The sequence below is a fragment of the Sylvia atricapilla genome, chromosome 7 (genome assembly GCF_009819655.1).
Source record: "Sylvia atricapilla isolate bSylAtr1 chromosome 7, bSylAtr1.pri, whole genome shotgun sequence".
Classification (NCBI taxonomy): Eukaryota; Metazoa; Chordata; class Aves; order Passeriformes; family Sylviidae; genus Sylvia; species Sylvia atricapilla.
Window position 1 is genome coordinate 38,553,585 of NC_089146.1, and position 19,313 is coordinate 38,572,897.

The window sequence follows — 19,313 nt, forward strand, 5'->3', positions numbered from 1 at the left end:
CTTAGAATTTCCTGATCTACGTTTCATTTCCTGTTTACATTTATGCTTGTGATTGTGACTTGATTGTAGGTTTTACTCCCCAATTCACCTTTTGTTTTTAGAAGTGTCACTAGATACTGCTTTATGAGCTGTAACCTGAAAATACTGAAGTTAAAGATGAATAAAACTACTGCCTTAAATCATCTTTTCTATGGCTGTAGGTAGTGGTTTGTGTCAAAAGCATCAGTGGATGATAAGATGTGACTGTAGCTCTAATTGCTTTCTGCATCAGTAGAATTATACAGAAATTTTCACAGAAATATAGTGTGATGCTGTTTTGCAGATGCTTATAAATAGAATATTAGATCAGCCATTTATAAGAAAGCTATTATTTTATTCAGGGCGTTCCTCCTGTTTTATGGTAGTGGAGACAGATAGAAAGTCAACAATTCATTCTATTGTGCATTCTTGCCTTTGTTAAACAGCCTAAACAATCTTTATTTTTAGCCCTATGAAGGCTTTGGCCTGGTGGGCAGTGTGTGATGGGAGCGAGGTTGGGCTCAAAGCTCTGTCCTGGGAACATCTGCACTGAACAGCACAATTGGACCTTATTCTCCCCAGACTCATTGTCAGTTTGACATTGATTCAGTATCATGTAATATCCAGTAACTGAGATAATAGGGCCTTGTATTAGATAAACAAAAAGATTGAAGATTCAAGTATTGAAGTTGGATGTAATCCTAATGTAAATGTCCAAGTCCTCCAAGTGTTGTATTGCAGAGAACATGGAACACCCACTGGTGGCTGTTACCATCTGGTGTTAAGTTGGTGTAACAGGCTGTGAAGTGAGTTCCTGCAGTGTTGGTTCTCTGGATCATTCCTAGGCATACTGACAATTTAACTAATGGAAGTTAGTAACACTTCCTGTTAACTCTTAATAAAATTTGGTCAGAATACTCCTATTCAATAAATTAACTAGCATCAAATTTTACAAGCTAGTTTTGACCTAAGAATGTACTGGTAAATAACTGCTGACTGTCTAGGATTTCTAAGATTTATTGATTTTTTAAAAATCTGACTGGTGTTCAAGCATTCTTCGTAACAGCAACTGCTGAGTAACATTTTTAGTATGAATGTTCCATTATTGCTCATTATGCAGGTGAGACACCAGCATTTTGTGTCCAGCCACTGGTAAAAGCCAGAGTATGTCTGTGCAGCAAGCATTGGTGCCCAGAGCCCACAGGTCCTGGCACTGAGCAGTCCTTGGGTTTGCTGAGCACGTTCTCTTTGGGTTTGCTCCAGGTTCAGTCATGGATTTCTGCAGCAACAATTTACAGTTCAGGTGTTACCTTTAACATAGCCTCCATTGCCTAGACTGCTTCCTCAGGGAGGTGTAGCTTGGATATTAGGGAAAATTCTTATGGGAGGGCTGTCCAGCCCTGGCACAGCTGCCCAGGGCAGTGCTGGAGTGCCCATCCCTGGAGGGATTGAAAAGCCTGTGGATGTGGCACTTTGGGGTCATGGGTCAGTGTGGCCTTGTGCTGGGGAACAGCTGGCCTTGATGGTCTCAGAGGGCTTTCTGACCTAAACTGTTGTGTGGTTCTGTACTGCATCTCTGCTGCCTGCATAACATGAGAACTGAGTGCTTAATGTTTCTGTTAAAGTAACATTCAGGATCCTCATCTTTGTCCTTTTTTTCCAGACTCTAACTTTTTCCTTTCTTCATATGAGCATTGCTGTGCCTCCTTTGCCTTTCCTTGCAACAGTGTCATTTGTCTGTACGGTTCAGCTGACATTCTTGGAACCGAAGTTAGCTTAAGAGGAAAATAGATAGTAGTTTACTAAGTAAAAAAAAAGCCTAGAAATTTGCAGCAACTGCTGTTCATAGTACACAAACAGAAATGAAATTCAGTTCAGCCTTTTACATCTGGAGGTGTTGATGACAGGCCCTTAAGCCAAGCATAGCTGTCCACTGGGCACTGCAGCATAGTTGCAGTGTTTCTATTCTTCAGAGCATACTGGGTAATCAATTAATTTTTCATTAAAATAGGTTGGAACATATACATGAAAAATTAGAAATATAGAACTACATCAAAACTTTCAGGTAACAAAATTCTCAGAGATTTATATTAACATTCTATTCATTGTGTTTGGGAGATGGTACCTGTCTGCCAGTAAGCTGATTCTGCTTGGTGTAAGTTGAGAAAATGATCATTACTGAGTTTGCAGGAAACTTGCATATGAAACACTGGATTTATCTAAATAATTTATTCTTTCAGATCCTCCGCCCACCAGTGTAAGCAAACCCCAGGTGTCAGAGGGTGTTCACACCAATGCCTATGATATTAGGACAGAAGCAGAGCAAGGGACTCTCTACTCACCAGAGCAGACATCTCTCCATGAAAGTGAGGGTCTGTTGTGTGCATTTTAAATATTAGAATATATTTCTGTATTGACAGTATAAAAACGTAATACAGTTATGAATGCAACAAATAACAAAGTTATATAATACTTGGTGAACTTGTTCAATGATTTTATTCTTATGCTGGCTTCAAATCTACAGGGTCTGTAGGTAACTCAAGAAGTTCCACACAAATGAATTCTTATTCTGACAGTGGTTACCAGGAAATAAGCAGTTTCCATAACAGCCAAAACTTGAACAAGTCAGAGATCAGACAGCAGCACTCCCTTGGTGGACCCCCCAACAACCATGTGGTGAGGAGCTCGCGCGCCGAAGGGCAGACGTCGGTGCAGGTACTCTGACCAGGGCACTGTGCACCTCTGGCCGTGCACGGGCTCCACAGGCTTTAGGGCAGGAGCTGTAGAGCTGGGCCCCCCTTTGTGTGGCCTGAGGTAACGTTACAAGTCCACTCTGGGTTTAACACTTTCCCTGGTCACAAGCGGGAATGGCTTGCAGCAGAGACTCGTTTGCTGGGACCAGCATGTGTGAGCTGGGTCGTTCAAGGGAGCTGAAGTGAAGCAGCACTCCTGACTGCACACTACACTGCTATTATCGTATCAAAGTACTGCTTGCTCAAAATTCCTTGTGAAATGGGGAAAACCTTCCTAGAACTGAGCCTGTATGTAAGCATAGTTCTTAAAGGAAGATGCTGCTTGTGTTCCTGTACATTCTGCAGCTTCTAGCTTTTCCCTCCTTTTTGGGAAAATGGAACGATAGTAAGAAAGTAATTGTTGGAATATTTCTGGATTATACCAGAACTCTTTGCCTTACTATTCCTGAATTTCCAGAGTGGTTGAATCGTGAGGAAGGAAAGCATAGGCGAAGATTAACATAGCAAGTCAAATGAGAATTAGAAATGGATGGGTTTTGAATGTTAAAATGTCATTTTACATACTAAGAAGCGCTGGTCGGGAAAAAGTTACAGGGAAACTTGGAGGAATTAGGTTTAGGGTAAAAGCTACACTCCAGCTGCCTGTATATACCATTAAGTTGTGTGTGTTTCCTGCTAGAGAACAATGTCCGCCGTATGACCTAAATGATCAAACTCATAAATGTTTTTGGTTTCCAACAGCCTTCAGCCAACACCACTACCAACCGTGTGATGAGACGGGTCAGTTCGGTGCCCTCCAGAGCACAGTCTCCCTCCTACGTGGTCAGCAGCGGCGTGTCCCCGTCGCGGGGCTCGCTGCGGACGTCTCTGGGGGGCGGCTACGGCTCCCCCGGCGTGGCCGAGCAGAGGGCCCTGCCCTCGCACGGGTACTCGTCCAGCACGCTGCCCGTGCAGCGGGCGGGCTCCCCGTACGCCCTGCACAGACCTGCCTCCCCCTCGGCCGTGCGCCGCGTCGGCTCGCTCACCTGCCGGCAGCCGAACGCCGCCGGCGCCGCGCAGTACCCGCCCGCCGCCAGGGTGGGCTCTCCTCTTGCCCTCGCCGAGGTGCAGACCAGGGTGGGGTCTCCGTCCCAGACTCAGCTGGGATCCTCTTCCCCGAAGCGCTCTGGCATGACGGCGGTCCCGCAGCACCTGGGCACGACGCTGCAGAGGACAATGCACGACGTGGAACAGTACGGGCAGCAGTACGACATCTATGAGAGGATGGTCCCCCCGCGGCCAGACAGCCTCACGGGTGAGCAACGGGCGCGGGCGGGCAAAGCACAGCACACACCGCGGCTGGAGAAAACCCGGAGTGCAGCCCTGGGGCCGGGCATGGAACCTTGGAGCTGGGGCACAATTACCTGTGGTGCTGGTGTCGGGTCAGTTGTAAATGCTGACGCCAAACACTCTGTGTCAATCACAAGTTCCTTGTGAGTACTGGCTTTATGATTACTAATTGCTGGCCATGCCTTGAATTAAATCCTATGATTGAAGTTGCTAAATGAAATTCTAAGTCTTACAGAGGCATGTCAACATTTTCAGAGATAAGGTACATTTAAATGTGTATGCAGGCTAAACATAAAGTAAAACATACTACCCTGGAACTAATTTATGTAAAGTTCTTTCTTAAAATATATTACTTATTACCACTGAATATTAGGGGGTTTTTTTCCCACTAATATTTCTAGACTGTCTCATACTTCAAGTTAAATATAGAGTAACCATTTAACCATTTAGCTTTAAAAAGAGCCCTAAAAGGTAGAATCTATTCATCTGAGAGACAGTTCTTGTTAACATGAAGTTACTTTACATTTAAAGTTTTGTGTGTTACTGGTTCTGTTTTGACCTTCATTTGAATGAGCACAGACAAGGTGATTTTCCAATTAGACCATATGCCCTTTGGAACAGATGGTGATTTCTGGTTTTTCTTTTGAACCATTATAGTGCAGCAAACTCCAAAATGCTCTAATTCCTTAGCAAAAGATAAAATGTGTCTTCTCCCTCACCTCTGTTTGCAAGACTTAATAATATGCCGGTTTGATAAGGGGTTGGGAATGAGTTTGATGGGAAAGGCCCTGCTGCTTTCTTTGCCTGCTCAAGTCCTTCTGTTCTCACCACCTGTAGATGTGTTTCCTTAGTGGTGGCCCAAAGCTTTCCTTGCAGACACTGTGGCAGAGTAGGTCTGGGATTTTGGGGCGGAGAATATGCAGATCAAGGATACGTTTGGTTACACATCACTTCTCCACTGCAGTTTTGAAGTTGTTTTGAAGTTGTTCTGTAATCTCCATCATTTCCTCATCCTTGCATAGCTCATTTCACAAATTCTGTTGCTTTGATAACTGCCAGAGCTTTAGTGCCTGCAGTAGTAATGCCAAGTCAACAAAGTTGTATATACATTTTATACGAAATGTTCAATACATAGCAAGGTGAAAAAGCTCATCCAGCTGCAGCATAGCTGTTTGTATATACTCATATCATGGGCTATTTAAACCTTTATAAAGGTCTGTCTCCATGTGCTTACCTTTTTGCTGCCACTATCAAGCAGATGTTTGCTTCAGTTTCAGGATTACGGCCTCTTTAGGCTGTGCCCTCTGTCACGACAGGATTTCTGTCAGGCCCATACTTACCCTGTCATTGCTGAATCCGTCCACTGCACGTGCTGACTCAGCCTTTATTCTCTGTGGTCTAGACTGTAAATGATACCAAAAAAATTAGGTCAGAAAATTTCAAGTTGTCAAGGTATAGACAAAACTTTCGGTCAAGGAAATGCTGCTTTGTCAGTGAGCCTTTCAGTATGGGCCATTAAATAACGGGAAAAATGTAACTAATAAGTCTTGGTAACTGGTAGGTTACCTTTTCTCGGCTAAAGCAAGGTTCAGTCCTGACAGCTCTGTTGCTTTGCTGAAGAGGGGCCACGTCGGCATGTCCCTGTGCTCGGTTGCAGGCCTGAGGAGTTCGTACGCCAGCCAGCACAGCCAGCTGGGGCAGGAGCTGCGCTCGGCCGTGTCCCCGGACATGCACATCACCCCCATCTACGAGGGCAGGACGTTCTACAGCCCCGTGTACCGCAGCCCCAACCACGGCACCGTCGAGCTGCACCACGGCTCCCAGGCCGCGCTGTTCCGCAGCGGCTCCGGTGGGTCACGGCCCCGGCTGCGCCTCCGCGGGGGGAACGGGGAACGGGAACGGGGCATGGGCGGGGGGAACGGGGAACGGGCGGGGGGAACGGGGAACGGGCACGGGGGGAACGGGGAACGGGCGGGAGGAACGGGGAATGGGCAGCGGGGAACGCACAGTGCTGGTGCGGGAGGAGCGGCCGCGGGTGTCCCTTAACAGAGACAGGCTGGGTGTGGAGGGCTTCAAACAACCTGCAGGAATTAAAACATCTTGTGATGTTTGCAGGGAGTGCTTGGGGCTGTACATCACTGTCAGCCTGGGGTCAGGGTGTTTTCTGTTTGATAGCACATGCACGGGTACATCCCAGATAAGCGTATTCACGACACACAGAATTTATTGCTTCCTCTCTTGCCTTCTCTGTGCATCAGTCTCTTATGAATTGAGTTGGTTCACAGGGGTTTTTTATTCATCAATACAGTAAAACAAGAGTTTGCCACTAAAATTACCTACCGCATCTTTCACAGTAAAAATACTGTTTCACCCAACTCGTCAACAAAGTAATAATAATGGTAAATGCTACAGCTGAGGATTGTCTATTGAAACTGAAATATTCCTCTAGTATCTCATAGAAGTGCCACTCGTGTATTTTGAAGAGCATGGGCATTAGATTAGTATTAGGATATATTTTCTGTAGAGAGAACTAATGCATGGTGTCATGCAGTTTGTTCTTTAAGGTTGATTAATAATTTGTATAGTGGTTTCCAAAAACTCTTAAAATATTAGAGTGATTTAGTTAAGTAACTCTCTAGAAGTATTTATAAAGAACTGTCAGATTTGTATGTCATGCTTTCACACACTTGAAAGTGCCTTTTAATGTTTGCTAATGTAACTGCAATACCAAGAGAACAGAGTGCTGAAGGAGGCACCAGTTTTTGCAATTCTCCTGTCTTCCACAACCTGGAATAAATGGAATTTGTCAGGATGTGCCAATAAGAGAAGAAATATGACTAGAAACTGGAATTCTTTGTTTACTTGCCTACTTAATACCACTTACCTTGGAAGAACAAGAGCCTGCACAACAGCTCTGCTCAGAGAGGCAGACGCATGTTCTTGTTCCCTAATCACTCAGCTTCATCTTTGCAATGATCCACGTGTTACCTTTTGTCAGGGAAAGTGTACATGTAGTTAGGAAAAGCAAAATATCATATAAACAATATGAATATTTGTCTCCTTGTTCTTCCTTTTTGGTACAGCTGTTGAATTGATATTATGAACTTTGAAAACACTTTGCACCCAGATTTCTGCTTGTTGGCATGGGATGCATTTCCTACTGTTAAATACTTGTTGAGGGAAGCTGAGGCACAAGTCTGAATCCACTAAACCTTTTATCTGTAACTAACCTCTCCATTTCCATGGGGCACTGAGGAATTGCTCCACGAAATCTGACATCAGCTTCCAGCGTGGAGCACATAGACGTTTTCAAGACTGACGGTTTTTTTCGCTCGCACTGTTAAATAGGTGTTGCCTGTTCTCTTCAGCAGACACTTGTTAGCCGGCTGGTTTTGACACTGTTTTGTCCTAGGCATGGGCAACCTGCAGCGGTCCTCCAGCCAGCGCAGCACCCTGACATACCAAAGAAACGCGTACGGGCTGCCCGCGGCGGCGGCGTTCCGGCTGCCCGAGGCCGCCTACGGCCGCCTGCACCCCGCGCCCGATGGCGGCACCACGCGCTCGCCCTCCATCGACAGCATCCACAAGGACCCCAGGCAAGTCCTGCCCGGAGCCTTCCCCGCTCCTTCAAATGTCCGCGTCCCCACCGCCACAGCGCCGCGTGCAGCCTGCTTCTGCCAGCAAGGAAAAGCGGCTGTGGCGCCTTCTGTCGCCGCGTTTTGCTTTCCTCTCTGTTTTTATAGAGGAGTTACTACAGGAAACGCAGCCTTGATCAGATTTGACCGGATTATTGCAAATATTTTTTAGTAACCTGTGACACTGTAGTGAGGTTTCTCTCCGTATGAATGGAAATCAGGGCTTGAAAATTCAAAAGTACAGACCTAATTTATTTGAATGAATTTTTTATGAACAGCCTACTTAAATTTCAAAACAAAGTAAGTGTTAAAACTATTTATAAATGTGCCATTTTGAAAGTGAACACGCATATTTCTGCAATAATTACTGGTTTGATGTTGTAGATGTCTGTGCAGAGTTGGGCTTGTGACAAGTGTAGTATCATCACTGTCATTTACTCTAGACGCTGTGCACTAAAACCTTGTATTTAACCTGGGACTGTCAAAGCCCAGGCTGTGTACAGCTTGGAAGGGTTTATTTGCGTGTTCAGTGTGGGTTTGGAATTGGCAGGAATTGCAGTCCCTCCTCAGGTTGCTGGTTCACTGAGGATCCAGCTGGTCCTGGAGCAGTTGGGCTCGGCTGTGCCTCGAGGGCTCTCCTAGGGACATGCTGGGCACCAAGGAAACCTCAAGCAGGGATGGTGAGACTGGAGCTTCTGCATTCCCCTGCTCCTCTCTACAGCAGGCTCATAGCACCAGGCAGTTACCTAGTCTTGGCCAGTCCTGTCATCTCAGCAATGAAAACACTGCTTTAATAGGTTTTGTTAGTCTATTTATAAGTGGAAATTGATGTATTTAATTTTTTTTAATAGATACAGAGAGACCAAATTAATTTCATTTAACTGAACAGTGCATTCATCCAAATGGTGTTAATAGGATAATCTTAGCTCTAGGTAGTAAAGCTTGGAGGCTGCCTGCTCTGGTATGGTGGCAAAAGGAGTTTCTTATAGCAGGGATGCTTCCCATTCATAGCAAGGTACTTTAAAGAAACTCTGACTCAATAGTTACTGCTGATGCACCTTCTTAGCTTGTTCCTTCTTTACAGAGGAATTGTTTTTGCCTTACATTTAATCTGTTGCAGTTTCCAATGTGCATGTCAGGCTGGGGCAGGGGAGCATGTTACACAGCCTCTGAGTGGGCTTTAGGAAGCACCACCCTGCAATGAGAGTGAAAGGGACTGGCTTTGCTAGAAAGCCAGTTTCCCCCTGGGTTTTCCTAGCATTAGTATGGAAAAATAAACCCCTGACTGCTGAGCAGTTCAAAGTGGGCACAGACCTGAGCCTCCCCTTAGTGTGTCTTTGAGTCCTGGGGAGACCTGAATGGCCAGGCCAGCATTAGTCTTGGAACAGCTTCCCACTGCTGCTCCTGGAATATACTTTGCTGGTGTTTTGGTTTGGTTTGGTTTGGGGTATTTGGGATTTTTGGTGGGGTGGTTGGTTTGTTTGATCCTTTGATTGATTGATTGGTTGGGGGGGGGGGGGGTTGGATTTGGGTTTGTTTTGGGTTTTGTGTTTACTTGAATTTTTTAGCCTGGGAAAACTTAAGACACTACTTTATCTGCCCAGCACCCCCCTAGCCCTCCTTTACAGAAGGCAGATAGCCCAGCAAATATTAATAACTGTGTTTCTAAATCTGTAAAATGGGCATGTTTCATGACTGTTCCAGGATTGGTCTGCACAAAACCGTTGTGGTTTAATGAAGGAGATATTATTTAATTATTTTAAATTTACAGTCCCTGAATAACTCAAATCAAGCAAACATCCTGCATCTGATCCTGACAATAACACTTCAGGATGTGCAAGTTTTGGTGAGGTATAATTGGCTTCTGCCTAGGGAGAACATTAAGTGCTGAGAGAAAAATGTTGTGTGGAAATGATGCCCCTAAGCAGCACTGTTGAGGGGGCATCTTTTGTATTATATATTTAACATTGGGGAGATTTTTTGAAGTGTTTGAGGTGGTGTTACTTAGTGATTATTTGTACTTGTGTGGTCCATAAGCCAACTGAAGCGCATTGGACATAATGTCCTTTTCCAGCTGAAAGGCTAAAAGGTGATGTGACCCACTGTTATCCCATTATACCTGCTTTTCCTTCTGGCCCTCTTACTCCAGAACAGAAGCGGCATTGCTGGAAAGGCGTGAAGATGCTGCGTAGCTGTAGTTAGTAACTGCCCACACCTTGTGAGCCATGCCCTCTCCTGTGTCCCTGCAGGGAGTTTGCATGGCGAGACCCGGAGCTGCCTGAGGTCATCCACATGCTGCAGCACCAGTTCCCATCGGTGCAGGCCAACGCAGCTGCCTACCTGCAGCACCTCTGCTTCGGGGATAACAAGGTCAAGACAGAGGTACGTGCTGCTCTTCCAGGGACATGGACCAGGAAAACTAGGCCTCTTCCCTTTCTTTCCTCATGGCACAGTGTTTGGGACCCTCTTGTGTCCCTGTGCATACCAGGTGGAAGCTAATGTTGAAGTGCCTGGGGCTGTGTAATCGTACACACTCGGATTCTTCCTGCCATAAGAGCTGCATGGAAATTCTATGGAAATCTTTTACCTTGAAGTTGTGTCATCCAGCAGAACTCTACAGTAGGTTTGCCAGAGCCTGGCTTTGTCACCTGTTGGTGACTGGAGACTAGAACAACCAGGAGCTTTTTCATTGGTTTTTGTCAAGGTTTTTATGATGTTTTAAGGCATCATAGAGAATGAGTGAGCTGTCAGGCAAAGGAAAGGAGCGCAACCCTAGGGAAACACGGAGGAAACTGTTCATGTCACTCTGATGTGGAGGCAGGATACATCTGAGTGAACACTCAGATTATTATTGAAATTTCTTGAAACTTTGCATTCAAAGACCTGCTGCTTTTGCAAAGCAGCATAAGCTGTTGATTTGAGGGAATTTGCCTTTTCATTTGCATCCTGCGTGTGCGTGTGCTAGATGTTATTTTCAGTATAAAGTGTGTTTGTGTTAATAAAATGTTGGTGTAACTTTTGTAAGAAAATAGCCCAACATAATTTACTGTTGCTGGGAGATGAAAAATGGTCGTTTTGGTAATCTGGTGACGATCACAGTGATAATCAGCTCTTATTTCCAATATTCCCTGGAAAGATATTCTGGGGTATCGGAGATTACTTTTAAAACTGGAAACAAAACTGATGCAATAACACTTCTCTGAGCACAGCAAGTGTCAGAAAATGACCCTCAGCCATTGCAGTGGGGTATGGGGGGAGGTTCAGTCCCATGTAGCTATCAAGTCAATAAGGTTCAGCAGCTGTTTCTTCTGAAGTAGAATGGGAAGTCCTGTTGTCATAGAAACAAAAGCCTTTTACATCTGTGGAGCGAGGTGCGTGAGATCCGTGGCTGCTGATGGTCCTGACACTCCACTTTGCAGGTCTGTAGGCTGGGAGGTATCAAGCACCTGGTGGATCTCCTGGATCACAGAGTCCTGGAGGTTCAGAAGAATGCCTGTGGAGCGCTGAGGAACCTCGTTTACGGGAAGTCCACTGATGAGAACAAAATAGCCATGAAGAACGTGGGGGGGATCCCTGCCCTTCTGCGGCTGCTGAGGAAGTCTGTGGATGCCGAGGTCAAAGAGCTGGTGACAGGTGAGCTTGGCAGGGAAACCAGCAGAGACCTATCATGCAAGGTATTTTCATCAGTTAGAACTCACCTGGATCAGTTAGAACAGCATAGAGTGTAGAGTCACTGGGAGAAGTGAATGCTGAGGTGGTTGCACTAAAGCTTCACCTAGGATGGATTTTCTCTCACATGACTCTCCTGCACACACAGGACGTATGTATTTATTGATTCTGAACATTCATTTTATTACAGGCTTTTTTATCTTTTCTTGACAACAGTTTTAAATAAGATCTTGCAGAATTTGTAAGATGGATCCAAACTATGTAAACGTGTATGGTATTTAATCTGAATTATAATCAAGGATGACTTCTTCAGGGAAAGTATTTAAGCTGTGTTTCATGATGAAAAAGAAGATTCAATGCTGTGTTCAGCATGGTATTTGTATATACAGTTCTGCTGGTAATGCATGTCAGATTTTATACATCTGTATCTGAATGTCATGTACGGAGACTTTGCCAGGCAGGGGACTGAGGATTTCTGCCCGAGGATAAAAGATGGATAGCAGTTCCATGCAGTGGAGGGATGGGACTTGCTCTGGTCCTGTTGCTGTTGTTTCCAGGAAGAAAGTTTCTGTAGGATTTTTACATTCCTTCTTCTATGTTCAGCTCTGCTCCTCAGTACCTGACATACCCAGTATATGCTGTGAAGTAGCAGGAATGTCAGGGCAGGCCATCCTTCTCTTTGGAAAAAAACATGTCCTCCTCCACTGTTCACCTTGTTCACCTTGCTTTCCTCCTTTTTGGATGCTGGCCCTCCGTGTTCTGCCTGCTCTAGAATTACATCACATATTTAAAGTAATGTATTTTAAGTTGTCAGTGTTGCTTCATGTTTGTTTGCCAAGTCTGCTGACTTTACTGCTCTGGAAATGTCTTCTAAGGGGTTCTCTGGAACTTGTCTTCATGTGATGCTGTGAAGATGACAATCATCCGAGACGCTCTGTCCACGCTGACAAACACTGTGATAGTGCCCCACTCGGGATGGAACAGCTCCTCCTTTGATGATGATCATAAAATTAAATTTCAGACTTCCCTCGTTCTGCGCAATACAACAGGATGCCTGAGGTATTCACTCTTATAGAATGCTCCCTTTTAAAGAGGAATCATGTTATCCAGCAGGTCTTCCTTGTACTGTAATTTTAAATACAAAGGAATTGTTTTAGTCTATAAATTACTGAGTTCCATCATGTAGACAGCTTTTTCCAATTGTCTTTTTTCTAATAGAAAAATATGAAAATTACCAAGTTAGTCACTAAGAGTTGCCAATCAATTACCAATCAGCTGCATGAAATCCTTCTGCAAACTATCTAATGAGTGATTATCTGTCTGTCCTTGCATACCCCGTGTTCCTTTGTCATTCCAACCTTCAGGAACCTAAGCTCTGCTGGGGAGGAGGCACGAAAGCAGATGAGGTCCTGCGAAGGCCTGGTCGATTCTCTGCTCTATGTGATCCACACCTGTGTGAACACCTCGGATTATGACAGTAAGGTGTGTGCATGTCTCATCTGCAGGCACTTCAGTGCTAACCTGTGTCTGATCTTGGGGCTTGTCCTCAGCTCAAATGGCATTGCTCCCAGCCCCAGGTCACTGGGGCACAGCCAAACCCAGCTGTGGAGCACAGGTCACCTCTTGTTTTCAGCAATGCTGCTGTATCTGTTTCTGAATAAAACAGTAATAAACTCTTATGCTGTTCATTTTCAATACTGAAGAATAAGCCACTGTAGCAGAGACCCTCTTACAAATACTGTCAGACTTGAAAGAGATTGCATTTTCCCAGAGAAGCAGCCAAAACCCAGCCCAAGGCCCAGCATTAGAGCTTAGCGCTTGTGCCCCCCATGCCTTTTCCCCTCTGCTGGACTGGTTTGGTTTGTGTCTGTGTGAGGAAGAAGTGGTGACATGGTGTCTCTCTGGTTTGGTTCAGACAGTGGAGAATTGTGTGTGCACCTTGAGGAACCTTTCCTACCGCTTGGAACTGGAGGTGCCTCAGGCGCGGCTGCTGGGAATCAATGAACTGGATGACTTGTTGGGAAAAGAGTCACCCAGCAAAGACTCGGAGCCAAGCTGCTGGGGGAAAAAAAAGAAGAAGAAAAAAAAAACTTTGCAGGAAGATCAGGTTTGTATTTTCTGTGTACTGCAAATACCTCAGATGAGGTTTGGCTCATGGTGGGAGAGGACATAGCTTGACACAAACAATCCTGCATTGAATGACAATACAGAGATTTTGTCCAGTTACAAATCTGCATTCCTTTCTCAGTGGGATGGAGTTGGCCCTATTCCAGGATTTTCCAAGTCTCCTAAAGGGGTGGAGATGCTCTGGCACCCGTCGGTGGTGAAGCCATACCTGACACTGCTGGCAGAGAGCTCCAACCCAGCCACTCTGGAGGGCTCTGCAGGATCGCTCCAGAACCTTTCTGCAGGCAACTGGAAGGTACAGGACTTCCTGCTCCTCCTCACTTTGTGGTCCAGCTCTTGTTTCTAGTCAGACCCTGGAATGTGTTTGGGGGGACATGCCATTTTCTCGTGTGCATCTGAGCATTCTCCTCTTGTCTGTGCATTAGTGCTCATGTGCTGCAGTCACGTTTCCACAGCGAAAAGCCTGGGCAAAGAGCAGGGGCAACAAGGCCCACATGGAAGCTGCCCCTTATTTTAAATATACAGAAAAAGCTTCTTTCAGGGCATGTCAGATCAAAACCATCTTCTGGCATCTTCTAGCTGTGAGTTCTGGTGGGAAGGTGCTGTTGTAATAGGACCAGGACAAATAAATTTACTTTATTTCCAAATTCTGTTATTTATTGCCATACATTCTGGCCGTTGCATATAATGTGCTACAAAAGCAGCACACGAGAACACTATATTGTGTCGTGTATTTGTCACAGAGAAATTAAAAAACACAGCAAGCATTAATTGCTTCCTTTGCTTGCAGCAAGCCAGCTACACCTTTTTCAGTTTGATCATTACGAAATTGGTGTTTAAAAAAAAAATACAACAAACAAAACCCAACCCCCCTGCTGCCTTTTCAGTAATCATCATCTGTTCAAATACTTTCTCTGTTTGTAAGAGGAATGAGTAGAAATGGCCAAGAGCCATCTGTTTACAATCCCAGCACAAGCAGACACGAGCCGTGTCCTGTTCCATTGGCAATGCCCGTGAGGGTGACAGGCTCCGTGTCAGTTCGCAGCCTACATCCGCGCCGCCGTCAGGAAGGAGAAGGGGCTGCCCATCCTGGTGGAGCTGCTGCGCATGGACAACGACAGAGTGGTGTCATCTGTGGCCACTGCCCTGAGGAACATGGCCCTGGACGTGCGGAACAAGGAGCTCATTGGTACGTACGGACCGGAGACAGCGCCGGCACTGTCACACGAGCAGCACGCTTGAGGGTTCTGTGTCACATCAGCTGTGTCACATCGGTGAGCAGCTTTTACAGACACACATTGCCACCTTCGTTTGCTGCTGGCCACCTTTCATGGATGGGTCAGCCAAACCACACAGAAAACCATCAATGCCAAACGGGGTGGAAACGCTGCTTCCTTGGAGCTCAGTGTTCACCTGCTTGGGGGGTGCAGGTCTCCCACGTGTTCCCAGGGCACGGAACAGCTCTGCTGCCGTGATAGCAATGCTTTTTAAACAATCCTGGACAGGAAGAGAGGAGAAAAAATTCTCCTGGTAAAGTATTTCCAGGAAAACACAGATATAGAGCAGCATCTGTGTCTTTGCTGAACTAAGTCATCAACAGGGGTGCCTGCTAGAAAAACTTACTCTCATGTCAGTTCTAATATTTAACCCTTTAAGCATTCATCTGTGCCTTTCTTATCTAGCATTAAAAAAACCTCAACAAAATAACAATCAGCTTTCCTGCCCTGAGGTTTCTCAGTCTGTTAGTGTTAAACATGTTTCAGCCTCAGGCTTCTGTGGCTTCAGTGAACCCTGTTAACAAATGGTGTGATATAAAAAGTCTCATTTTTGTTACAAAAGCATGTTCTGTGTGTAGAATTGTGGGGTCAAGGATATAACAACTGTTCATAGAGATAGGAGGATCATTATTCTCAAAAAGAAAAACACAGGTGAACAGAACTTTGTTATCTGTTTCTGAAGCTTCTCCATCTGGGACATTCAGAGTGTGTTTTCCTGCAGTGCAAGTGTTTCAAGTGAGAAATGTTCCATAGCACCAGCCCTGTGCAGGTCAGACTCAGGTGATATTCAGGATGTTTCTTCCATTCCTGGCAAAACTTTTCAGTTCAGGAATGGTCCTCCACCTGCTCCCTCTCCCTGCCAAAGCTGTACTCTGAAAGAAATTCTGGCCTCAGACACACTCTGAAACAGACCAGTGGATAAAACACTGTGAGATGTGAAGCAAGTTGTGCACTGCCCCATGCTAGAAATCCTCCTTAGGAGCTTCTCTGCTGGGTTAGGAAAGGAACAATGGGCTCACTGCAGGAAATGGGAGACGAGGACTCCAGCAAATTGCAATATCTGTTGGAACATGCAGCACGTGGCTCAGCTTGGTGAAGGGTTGGCAATGGCAGGGTGTTGCTGCAGGCAGCAGTGTGGGGGGAGTTTTCCAGTGGGCTTCCTTTTGCCTGCAGAATTCCTTTTTTTGTTTATTTTTTTTCCTCTCAGGCACATTACACAAACAAATAGCAAATGACTTGGTGCAACGCTCCTTCATTATTCACTGTTATGTATAAATATATGTCTGCTATGAAATCAATTAATCATTCAATTAACAGTACAGCCCAAACAGGAGAAACCTCAACCTCTATCTTAGTTACTGTCCCTTGTGTGCAGCTTATCTCTGGCAGCAGTCAGCCACTGGAGCCTGACAGAGCTGAGTGCTGACAGGTAGCAAACAAGGTGAACAGAACATCCAGAAGAAAGGATTCCTAGTTACTGGAAGGATTCCTTTAATCCTCGCATAGATGAAGCCCAGGAATGTGCGCTGTTCTGTCAATCATAATAAGTAGCCTAACATTTTTCCTTGAACAATTCTGCTTTCCCCAAATAATTCTTGTTTAAAGAATTCCTCTTTTAGTGCAAAATTCAGCTTCTCTCACTTTTGAGCTAAACGGAAAAATAATTCAAAAACGGTTATGCGGTCCCTCTTGACTCTGTGTAAAACGTGACTTCTTGGCAGGTTTTGATACTGTGCTGCTTCTCAGTGCCTTGGGCTGTTCCCAGGCGCAGGAGCTGTGCTGTGAGCTGTGCTGTGAGCTGTCCCGTGGGGCTGTGTTCGCAGGGAAATACGCCATGCGGGACCTGGTCAATCGGCTGCCGGGGGGCAACGGGCCCAGCGTCCTGTCGGACGAGACGGTGGCCGCCATCTGCTGCGCCCTGCACGAGGTCACCAGCAAGAACATGGAGAACGCCAAGGCCCTCGCCGACACCGGCGGCATAGAGAAGCTGGTCAACATAACAAAGGGAAGAGGTGACAGGCAAGTGGGCAGCAAAGACCGTTCCTGAGCTGTTTGTGTCCGTTTAAAATGCTTAAGAATGCAAGAAAGGGGTTTTTGAGGGAAAAAGAAGATCTGCCTTTGCAGTCTGGCTCTGAGGAGCTGTCAGCTGGAGTCTCACTGTGGGAGGCAGGAGGCACCGGTACCACTGTCCTGGGCAGCGTTCTCTGCCCCAGACTTCTGGAGGCTTGCACAGCTGCTCACAGTAACCATGGTCCTGGGACCTGTTCAGGTTAAACGAGTTAACCAGTCACCTCTTAAACACCTACAAGATCAATGAAATATTTGGAGCTTTTCCAAGTCAGACTGTGTGGGCACCTTTGTCAGATGTATCCCAGCAGCTGTGAATTGTGTCTAGTGCAGCTCTTTGGTCAGGGAAAGGAGAAGGTGGCCGGGGGGATGCCCTCGAGGCTGAGGGGAGCCGGTGCTGCCTGCTGTGCCAGGGCTCTGGGGAGGCTGTCAGACGGTTCTCTGCTGGCACAGTGGCTGTCTAGTGGAAATGAAAGCTGTGAGCAACAGGAGGCCCCTGTGGCTGGGCAGTGGGGTAGCAGGAGCCCCATCTCGTGGTCAGGCTGCTGGCCTGGCTGTGCTCACGCTGGTGAGGCAGTGTCTGATTTGCCCCACAGCAGCAGGCTCAGGCTGTTACAAGCAGGAATGCAGTTCTTTTGAAGTGGAGTTCAGTGGCTTTCTAACACTGCCATACTCTTCACCTCAGGTCCTCACTGAAGGTTGTCAAGGCGGCAGCCCAGGTACTGAACACACTGTGGCAGTACCGAGACCTCCGGAGCATTTACAAAAAGGTAAACTGTAAAATTAGCTTACACTGGAAAACAGTGCCACAAAACTCCTCATTCATTTACAGCTTGCAATTTATTCTGATCTGTTTTTCTTTTTGCCACTCCACAGGATGGATGGAATCAAAGTCACTTTATTACACCAGTATCAACACTGGAACGAGAGAGATTCAAATCCCATCCTTCTCTATCCACAGCCAATCAGCAGATGTCACCTGTCATGCAGTCGGGTCAGTCAGGGAGGGTGAAAGGGACCTGCTGTCCCATGTTTTTAACTCAAAAAGCCTCTCAGTGTGGTACTAATCCCATTTAAAACAGGTCAGGCTGTTGCTCCTTGGTGTTTGAGCAAAGTACTTCACGTGCTCTGAGTGCTCCCTGAGCTGTTGGTGCAGTGAAATCCTCCATGAGTAGAGCTGGACATTGTTACCAACCATTGCCCTGCTCCAAGCCCCTCCTGCGCTGGGTGGGGATTGTGGAGTGGCCTCATGGAGCATGGGGGCCTGGCAGCATAAACAGCAACACACCCACAGCCAGGAGCTCATTTTCATTCCCAACTATGTTCATTAACAACGAGAAACCAAACCCGAAAACTTCACTTTTCTGACTCCTCCTTATTAATTTCTCACATTTGTTCCTTCAATGCCTTCAGTGCTAGGATTTACATCTTCAAGGTGGTGGATACAAAACCTACCTGAGGCCTTCTATTTTGTCTTCATTTGGCATTTTATTTTACTCAGTTTTCTAGAGACTATCTAGAGCAGATGTCTGTTAATACTGAAACATACCTACCTACTGTGATTGCTAAAATTAGTGACCAGTTCCTATAAGACTTGTTTAATTGCCTCTTTACATAAAAGTAACAACCCCCACACGTTCCTTTATGACATGGTTGACTTGAAAAGCAAGGGCTCTACCAGGGATTTATTTTCCTAGAAGAAGTAAACCTGCTGTGGTGTTTGTGCCAGGGTTCCTCTCACCCACCAAGGAAGCCAGTACAGCTTAGGCTCAGGGAATGACTGGATTCTACCCAAGTGAAAAAGGATATTCTGACAGCAACCGTCAAATTTCTGTCTTGGTGCTTTGTCTCTCAGGATACAGCAGCAGAACGACTGTATTACTCCAGTTCTTTGAATGACAAGTAGGAAGCAGATGAGCAGCTGTAATTTAATATTCAAAGGATGTTGTATTTCAAAGAGGGTTTAGTAACAATTCCTAATAGGAAGTGTCTGCTTTCCTGGTCTAGAGCATGACCAAGCCCAAGGGAGGCAGTGGAAGTTGGTGTGAGCCACATCCCCAGAGGGGCTGAGCACTGTGCTGGGCACAGCAGATGCCTGCTGGAACTTGGCCTGAAAGAGTTGTTCTTGTGTCAGTCACTTCATTCTAAAACACACATTATTATGTTGACCCATGTCAGAATTTTAACAACAGGGCATATTTAGCCATGAATATGCCAGGAAAACACTAGTAATGAAACCATCCCTAATAACACAGAATTCGGAGCTATGATGTAATGGACACATCAGTGGAAGATTATCATTGAACTAATATTTTGAAGCAATATTTCTAGAAATTGCATTTAAGTATTTTTCTCCTGTCTCTGGAGTCTTTCTGAGCCAACAGAGCCCAAGTGATCTGTAGACCAGGGAGGATTTAGGAGAACAAAATTCTTACAGC

The 19,313-nt window shown here is 45.8% G+C and overlaps 1 protein-coding gene across 1 annotated transcript in view; it reads left to right on the forward strand.

Moving 5' to 3' along the window:
* Positions 1-19,313, forward strand: part of PKP4 (plakophilin 4) — a 68,406-nt gene that overhangs the window by 46,319 nt on the left and 2,774 nt on the right. The window contains exons 5-19 of the mRNA XM_066323229.1: positions 2,259-2,384; positions 2,543-2,733; positions 3,513-4,065; positions 5,758-5,949; positions 7,513-7,700; positions 9,989-10,117; positions 11,155-11,368; positions 12,280-12,463; positions 12,769-12,886; positions 13,320-13,511; positions 13,653-13,826; positions 14,570-14,720; positions 16,632-16,827; positions 17,561-17,645; positions 17,752-17,869. Coding sequence (XP_066179326.1) covers positions 2,259-2,384; positions 2,543-2,733; positions 3,513-4,065; positions 5,758-5,949; positions 7,513-7,700; positions 9,989-10,117; positions 11,155-11,368; positions 12,280-12,463; positions 12,769-12,886; positions 13,320-13,511; positions 13,653-13,826; positions 14,570-14,720; positions 16,632-16,827; positions 17,561-17,645; positions 17,752-17,869 — 2,811 coding nt within the window. The remainder of the gene's footprint in view (positions 1-2,258; positions 2,385-2,542; positions 2,734-3,512; positions 4,066-5,757; positions 5,950-7,512; positions 7,701-9,988; positions 10,118-11,154; positions 11,369-12,279; positions 12,464-12,768; positions 12,887-13,319; positions 13,512-13,652; positions 13,827-14,569; positions 14,721-16,631; positions 16,828-17,560; positions 17,646-17,751; positions 17,870-19,313) is intronic.